The sequence below is a fragment of the Borostomias antarcticus genome (assembly GCF_949987555.1).
Source record: "Borostomias antarcticus genome assembly, chromosome: 2".
NCBI classification, from domain to species: Eukaryota; Metazoa; Chordata; class Actinopteri; order Stomiiformes; family Stomiidae; genus Borostomias; species Borostomias antarcticus.
Genome location: NC_140235.1, coordinates 11,130,322 through 11,139,070, shown reverse-complemented (window position 1 = coordinate 11,139,070; position 8,749 = coordinate 11,130,322). Strand labels below are relative to the sequence as shown.

Below are 8,749 nucleotides of genomic sequence, written 5' to 3'. Positions count from 1 at the left end.
ATCACATAAAATATCTATGAATATTAGGCTTCTATTATCAACAAGACAATGTTATGTTATGTTAAATATTTTGTTTTAAGCCATCCTTGCCGTCTTCTGCACAAATTACTCACTTTGCCTTTATAAATCTTTTGTTGTCCAGGTGTTAGCTAATCAGAAACATCTTTGATATAGATTTACCCAGAAGGGATCCCACACCAGTGGCAATGACTCCATGTTTTAACAATGTAGTCATGCAACTTCTCCCTTTACTGACTCAACAATTTCCATACTGTACTGAAGGTGACGCTCTATTCGGAGGGCCTTGTTCAACTAGCACACTTCTAGCAGCGGGTCAACAAATATGTCTGTCTTTACACCACGTGTTCCGTGAAAGAATGTCCAAACTTTCTACACCCAAACAGTTACTGCTAATAACACACAACTAACACCACCTCCCTCCAACTAAGACATTAGGCTAGTCCCTTCTTCTCTGGGATTGGCAAACAGGTCTGTGTTGCTCCTGTGTCGCAGAAAGCATGCTGTCCAACAGCTCTAGCTGTGTATTGTGCACTGACGTTCCAGTGCCTCATAATAAGCTAGCTGTATGGAAATATAGGCTACTATGCCTCGTATGAGATTCAGTGTTCACTAGTTTCTATTGAAAGAAAGCAAGCTCAGACAGTTACGTTCATACAAGATCAGAAATTGTATTTGGCAATTTTAAACAAGTGCATACAAGTACAGCTAAAAGCGTTTCAGTTATGCCAAGTGCTCGTAGAGTAGCATTAGTCACGTTCTACGTTTACAGGAACTGCCACCAGACCTAGAAGTACATCAAAAATTTGTTAAACATCAACAAAGAGGAACGTAGTCCATTATAATGAGTACATACCTTTTTATCTTCAAAAATATAGAAACACAATGTATTCAAAAATCAAAAATTATACAGCCATGTTTACGAAGTATACACTTCCCTTAGGTCCAATATGTACAAGTCCATTAGTTTGTTTGGATGGTATGTATGTGATATTTATATATTTATATACTCGTATTTTTCATCCCCTCCTTCCCACCCCCCACCCCCCCAAAAAAAAGGTTTTTAACAAAATCAAGGGTCTCTTTCCTTTTTTACTTTGACGTCTCCTGCAAGGATAGTAGCGATTTCTCCTTGCATGAAAGCCCACGGCACGTTTGAACCGACCAGGGGACACTTCTCCCCGCTGGGACAGTACACCTCGCCGGTGGCGCCCTGCTGCTTGATGCTCTCCCTGGAGCAGGGGAAGCAGAACTTGTGCGAGGGCACTGAGGGGCACTGGACGAAGTGCGTGTCCTCCAAGCGCTCGTGACACAGGGTGCAGCACAGCGGCACGCTGCCGGGCACCGAGGAGTCCGGGATGCTCTGCGGGTGCCCCTGGTCCATGCCCGGCATGTGGGGCGTCCCCGCGCCGGACGACGCCTCCCTCTGGGCCAGCCGCCTCTGGCTCATGGAGGACGGCGAGAGCGGGCTGCTGCTGTTCCTGCGCGTGGTGGAGTGCACCGGGTTGGTGTCCTTGGGCGAGCTGTTCCCGCCCGCGTTGTCCGCCGCCAGGATGAGGGCCGCCATGGGGGACTGGCCGTTCTGCGCCGCCTCGGGTGGGGTGGTGCGGGAGTGGGGGGATATCGTCGAGGGGGGCGCGGCGAAGCTCGGTGGGGGTACTGGGGGCATTTTCATTCCTTCGGTAGGAGGGGGCAACCACTGCTGTCCGTCTCCATTCAACTTGGCGGCCGTCCCCTCTCCCTCTGGTTCTGGCGAGGCTTTTCTCTTCATTCTCTGAGGGTGTTTTCCTCTGTCTGGTGGTAGGAAAGGGTTAAATTTTAGTCGAGGCGCGCAAACATAGACAGTGATTAATAATTCACTGGAGAGGAAGCACGCGTTTCCCCTTGTTCCGTGGTGCACGATACAAATGATTTTTTATTTTTTATTTTAAACAACACATTCAATTGTGATAAAGCACACCAATAAATAAAAAAAACACGTTTTCCTAAACGTGATTAATACTGGTATTTCTGCACTTTCGGTTCAAAATTAATGACTCGTGAACGTGTTTTGTTTCCATTTAAATATGCAACAGGCCTAAATGTTTTCATGTTTAATGAAGAAAAATAATTTGATAAGTGAATAGCCTACCTGATTTGGACGCGGTCGCGCTCGTCTCGTAGCCCATCACTCTTTGTTGCATGACCGCATGATCTTTCTTGAACCTGCTGTCGAAAGTGTGCAGAGCCATCAAGTCCCGCACAGTTTTGCCTTTGCTCATCCACTCGTCCGCCCTGTTTTTGTGGCTGTCGGAGATCTCCGGCGTTAGGCTGTCCGGTCTGTGCTTATCCTTCCCCTCTCGGTCGTGCTCCGTGCTGGAGACCGAGGCTGGTCGCTTGCCGAGGTCGCTGGGGCTACCGGCCGTCAGCGCGGAGGGGAGACCCATCTGTCCTGGTCTACCGTTCACGGCGTGTACAGAGGTCATGTTCCCGTTAACCGTTAAAGGCACTAAATTCGGAGGAACTGCGTTATTCCTGCGAGGGTTGGGACTCTGGCGGTTCAATTCTGGTGGATCGTCTGGTTTAGGAAATCCATTTGGAACAGGAATGCCGTTTGCCTGCCTTCCAGACTGATATTCTGGACCCAGCCTGGGCGGCCGGTCGGAGGAGAGGGGATACCGGTCCAGGGGCTGCGGTGGCCGCGAACCGGGGTCTCCTGTCGAATGGTTGATGGACTGAATTTCTTTTCCCGACAGCTGGGGCTTTCCTGGCCCCGGAGATCTCCCCTCCTGGAAGCCATGTGCCCTTTTGAGTTGCCGGGCTGTCTCAATCACAAACTCGATCCGATCGGCTCCTTCGTAGTTGACACATCCCCTGCAGACGGGCTCAGTAAAATCCCAGATCATTGCCCACGGCATGCGGGGCAAGTCACATAAATAACATGACTGCCTTCTCGAAGCAGCAACCGCCGCGGACGACATTGCTTTTCACGAAAAACTGACCAAAAAATCTTCACCCAGGGTCTGTGCGCAATTCTTGTCCCAAGCTCTTTTTAAAAACCAAGCCAAGGCGAACACAAACACACCGTCTATCGAAAAAATCGTCTCCTCTCCTGACTACGGCAACAACAATTAAGTTACAACCAGAACTTCATGACAGTGTGTACTTTACTACGGCGCGCCTCTATCTATCTCGCTGTCTCTCCGTCTACAACTCTGCGAGCTGCTCAATGTGGAGCAGTGACGTCATCGCCCAGCACTAAACCTGTGGCTCGAGCTCCGATTCTATTTACTTGATTCTTCGACAGCCCCCTTCGGCGCATGCGCTGTCGTGCAGTCTCTGCCCCCCTCCTTTTTATTTTTTCATTTAATCACTTGAACCGATGCCAGAACTACAGCCAGGCACCACCGCAAGATGAGAGAACAGCGAAGCATGCATGCACATTATAAAATCTAAGTAAATAGGGGTTTACAGAGTAGTATTCGACTCATACGAGGGTTATGTGAAGATTGTGAGACAGTGGTGGTATAGTTGGGATTTGTAGGCTATAGAACAACAATCTGACTGGCTTTGAGTGCTCAGCAAAATAAGCTACTGTACCAAGGTGCACATTTTCCTGTTATTCCGATCAAATCAAATCATTGGATCGACAGCTCGTGAATGGTTGGAGGATTATTTTTTCTATAGTGCTTAAATGTGGGACCGTGTTCTGCAGTAGCCTACACGTTGCAGGAATGAGGTGGGTTGCTCTAGAAATCCTCCCAGCTATTTGCGCTATCTAACCTAGTAGGCTATATGAGGGCATATCCTGCTTGCTGCGTCCGAAACAGAACAGCATAGGCTACTCATAAAATACTCCATACTCGTCTCTCTTTGCAAATGTTATGAAACAGTGTGTATATCAGCAAGCAATTTCGGTTTTGACCACAATGTTAGGATCCGTCGATGTCTGCCAGCATTCTGCTCACAGCTGTGAATGAGCATGACCCGGGGATTTCCAGAGTACAGCCTAGTTATTCAATCATGTTTAAAAGCACACAAAAATGGCAATGAATAAAAGACTACATTTCAAGTTAATCAAGCAATCAAAATATAACGGTTCATATTATTCATCTTTTGTCCGAACATAATGTAGGTTAATGTGCATAATGTGTGATTATTTCATAGCCTTTATTTCACAACATTATGCTGATTTAGATACATTGCTTCATTTCATAGACTTTATTTGACATTATGCTGATAATGCTGACTATACATGCTGACTATACATTGGTTCATCAATAGTTACATTGATTCTTGTTTGATCACACACTTAAAACCACATAAAAAGATTCTGCCTTAGGATACCTTCTACTGTACAGGGCAGTTATTATGACAAGTAGGGGTGGCCCTGCGTTCTCTCATTCCAGTCACAGGCTTGGGGCCGTTCCAACTGATTGCAGCTTCGCCCGAGGGGCCTGCTGGCTGGGTGAGGCAATGCGTCTGAAACTTGCAGACACAAAGCAGGATATGTTTGTGCAAGCCCTCGTGACGTCGGAAGGAGGAAGTGTGATGTTTAAAGTCACGTATACCCCTCCGCGCGCCTCGCCCATCCGTGGAGCATCAAGCCATTTGGCTGCGGGCCTATGGAGATAATTGTGCATTGTAGCGTGAAGCAGCTCTCTGTCTGGCTCATCAGCCAACCTGCAATGGGGTTCATGCGCTCTGCCCAACTCAGATAGTAGCCACTGCTGGCACTGGCAGCTATATGAAAAAAAGCCAATTATTCAATTTAGCAAGCCTGCTCACTTCTTGGTGTAGGCTATGCCATTACAGTGCAGTGGGCTGTTTATCACATGGTTATCATGGTATGTAGGCCTACCTCTTCACTATGATTGTGTTTGTATTATTTCCACCAGCCGTCAACACTGTCCATATCAATATAGTGGATGTAGATGGAGAATGTGCATTACAGCCAATAGTGCCATTAAGCACACAATTCACAAGGAACACTTGTCACCATCCAGTTCATTAGGCTACCTGCACAGTTCAGACAAATAGACCCACGAGGTCCCGAATTATTATAATAATTATATATAATTTAGATAAGTATATTCCAAATGTAAGGTCTTCTCAAGTCCTGTAACAGTTGCCAGAGACATTAACCCCCACACCCCCCTGCTCCATTCAGCTTCTTGTGGTTGATTGGACAACAGGGAGTTAGCTTAATAACAGGTAGAAAATTGCAGTTCTGACCACAAAATAAACAACTCTGTACTTAAGCTTGGTGGGAAACAGTTGTTTAATACTTTGATCCTTTGGATTCTGCTTAGTGGTTGTTTGTACAAGGCAGTTGCTAATAACACCTCATTATGCATGACTGAGGCACGCCAAGATTCGGTTCAAACCTAAATGACCTGATTGGAGTTTGATCTCCTGAAACCTCTGCCACCTACCGCCTTGTTCTACTCAAAATGACTACGGTGAACAACACTGAGAATATCCATAGGATGGGGGACATGCTTAGGTGCACTTTTCAACCATTTTAGAAAGAATGAAGTCAGTATCTTTTAAGAATGTAGGTGGTACTTCAAGTAGCCTACATTATGTAGTGTAGTGTTCTGTGGTATGAGGTCTGGGGTGACTGTCAGTTGACTCAGTAGAGTTAGAGTTACAGTAAGACCTTACATTACAGTCATTTAGCAGATACGTTTATCCAAAGCAACTTACAATAAGTGCATTCAGCATAGGTGGTCATGAACAGAACTAGGCTACTAGTCACCAGAAAGCATCACCAGTCCATCTCCTTTCTGAATAAGCATGTAAGAGCATAACCTGTACTAAGGTTATACAGTAACCTACATGAACATTTAGCAGATGCTTTTATCCGAATTGAGGTCAGCCAGACATGCATATACAATAGAATAGATAGCTAAGCGAAGGCTAAGGGAACACCCAGCAAGGGACCCAATCACCACTGTCCTGACGAGGGGGCGTTATACCCATCCCACCGCACACAGAGCCTGTTACATTTTTGATTGGGCATCTTTTATTCAGGGATGTGAATCATTAGTCCACACATTCCCTCTGAAGTTTTCTGCATATTACAGCGGGCAGCGCTGGATTTCATTTGTTGTTTTCCCCCCATGAGGCCAACAGTTTGCGGTTATATAACCCTCAGCTGCTGATATCACAATGCGATGTATTTTGTATTCCTCTGGAATTCTTGATTGTTCTTTGGAGAGAATGCTTAGAGCTCCTCGCGTTCCAGCACAGCTTTTACAGCTTTTGTGATTCTCCTTTAGGTTTAAGGTCAGCTTGACTAGTTGTGACAATAGCCCACATTTCCTTTTATTGACTGGCCGTGCGTTTCACAGGAAACCGTAACCATGGAGACCAGGATACCCTCGCTGACTAGCCACGTCCTGTTTATATGCCACTGACCTTATTATTGTAGGATTCATTGTTTACATTGTTGCTGTTTTTCCCAAACCAAATGTTTACTGCTTGGACAGAAGCTAGGCGGTCTTATGGGAGGATATAAACCCACTGAAATATCTTGTGAAAACAAATTCCACATCAACCTCTCTCATTTCCCTCGGCGTTACTGACAAGGAAAAAGAGGGAGGGGCAATATATGATCAGATTCTCAGAAACAACACAACAATAAACATACTGCATCAAGCGGCCTTCTGTTACATAAAATGGAGGAATTAAAATAAAATGGAGGGTCCACTCCAGAGCAAGAGAGGGGGAAAAAAAATGTGCTAGGCGGCTGGAATCTGGAGGCTGCAGAGGTGATGTCATTGGGCCAGAGCAAAAGGCGAGTGAAAAACAAGTCTCCCTCTTCATTCTGATCCTCTTTGCAGTCCCAGCGGGGGAGGGGAGGGGGGGGGGGGGCTGGCAGGCAGCCAAGGCAAGGGCTTCTGGGAAATGGCAGAGGATGCCAAGCAGGCCCCGCCGCCAACATTAGAAGCTCACATCTTTGTTCTCAGAAACCTGGTGTGCTGCCAAAGGCCTCATTTCAGCTCCATGGCATGATTATACTGGATGTAGGCCAACTACCGAGAGCCCGCTCCCTCCTTCTCTCTCTCTCTCTCCCTCTCTCTCTCTCTCCCTCTCTCTCTCACCCCCTTCCTCCTTCTCTGTCTCTCTCTCTCCCTCTCTCTCTCACCCCCTCCCTCAGCTCTCTTTTCCACTGCCTTCAAAGGCTTTCTGCCAAACATGCAGCAGTTGCCATGGCTGCGGAGAGTGGAACATAAGGAGAGAGTATAAGGAGTCGGGCTTGGGCCCAGATGTGCCACATGTGCAGCTATTCGGTCAAAAGGAAAACAAGAGGGGGGAACACATCCCTGTTATCCTGCTCTGCTCGCCAGGGATGCAGGAATATCGCATCATCTTTTAAAATAGACTGAATATGTATATTACTGTTCTTTTTTTCTTTCTTTTTTTTTATTTGATGGTTTAAACAATTTAATGTCCAGGTACGCGTTATATTTTGACAGCCAGAAATAAGACAATCTTAGCTTGCAAAGAGCCAGCCTTGTCGCACATTGTGACCTGGTGCAAGTCGTTTCCCGTCCTGTGGAAAACCCCAGACATTCTCATTAACATGCAGTGAAACACTGACACTAGAATTACCACACCCACACACCACAGACTGACATGTATACTGCAGGGGAAGATTAGTCTGAGGTGGTAAAAAGTCACCACAACAACAACAGTCACAAACACATCATTCCAATGAACAAACATGTTTGTCCATAGCAATACAGAGAGTTGATGACTTGTCAGAGAAAAATAACCAACACAATATTTCATCATTGATACATTATGATGACTAAGCAAATTGGTTCCCAAACACCATTGATTGGAACTACTGTAGGTGTTAGTAAAATAAGGCAATGAGTGACTTATGTGTGTGCATGTGTGGCATGTGATATACCTGATTCATGTCTTGCCTAATCTGACAAGAGTACATTCCTCTCATTCTGCGAGAGAATGTCTCTCTCTCTCTCTCTCTCTCTCTCTCAGAGAAAGTAGAGTTGATGCCTGGGGGTATGTCATCATTACCAGCCACTCCCCTCTGAGTGAGATTTCCTGTATGACTGTTGTGCTTGTATTGTGTTCTGGTATCACCACTCATGCAACCCCCTGTGGAGAGGGAGGGTTTCGCTGCAGGCTGTGGAGAAGCAGACATTATTTCAACAAGATGTCTTTTGATATCTTACGGGACAGAAGCATAAAAGTAACACGTGATTCACTGGATCAATGAACTACAATACAACACTATGTAATTCATCCACAGCAATGTATATTTATTTACAGTATTAATGTATTATTTCTCAGTGTAGAAAATAGCTAGTATAATCCCACGCAGAGCAGGAACGTTGAGTTCAGGCAGAGTGTGCAGGTGTGGAGGATGTGATTTTCGCTTTGAGTTATGTAAATCAAGTGTGGGCGTCATCCGCACACTCTCCCTTTTCTTCTCTGGCATTCTGATGGAACAAATCCACTTCCCTTTCTGACACCCACGGATGATCTAGGAGGCCTCATGCACACTGCGCTTCTTCTGACTCTTTTGTATAGGGCTGAACACTCACTTCACACTGAGTCTGAGTCATGTGTGCGTGCCACACGCACACACACACACACACACACACACCACACACACACACACACACACACACACACACACAATATGTTTCTTTCAGAACAATCTTTTAACAGATAATTCAACAAATGTTGCCGCCTCCTCTTTTTTTAAGCACCA

At 45.9% G+C, this 8,749-nt stretch overlaps 1 protein-coding gene across 1 annotated transcript; it reads right to left on the bottom strand.

The window, feature by feature from the left end:
- Positions 1-1,082: 1,082 nt before the first annotated feature.
- Positions 1,083-3,203, bottom strand: irf2bp2a (interferon regulatory factor 2 binding protein 2a). The gene is made up of 2 exons (XM_084450930.1): positions 2,150-3,203; positions 1,083-1,812 (listed from the first exon to the last, which is right to left on the bottom strand). Exons 1-2 carry the CDS (start codon positions 2,976-2,978, stop codon positions 1,091-1,093), a joined length of 1,551 nt encoding a protein of 516 aa, XP_084307056.1. The 5' UTR covers positions 2,979-3,203; the 3' UTR covers positions 1,083-1,090.
- Between the last annotated feature and the right edge of the window lie 5,546 nt (positions 3,204-8,749).

Coding starts and splice junctions, on each gene's coding strand:
- irf2bp2a (XM_084450930.1), bottom strand. CDS start 2,978: ATGTCGTCCGCGGCGGTTGCTGCTTCGAGAAGGCAGTCATGTTATTTA. Junction 1,813..2,149: donor CGCGACCGCGTCCAAATCAG/GTAGGCTATTCA, acceptor TCCTACCACCAG/ACAGAGGAAAACACCCTCAG.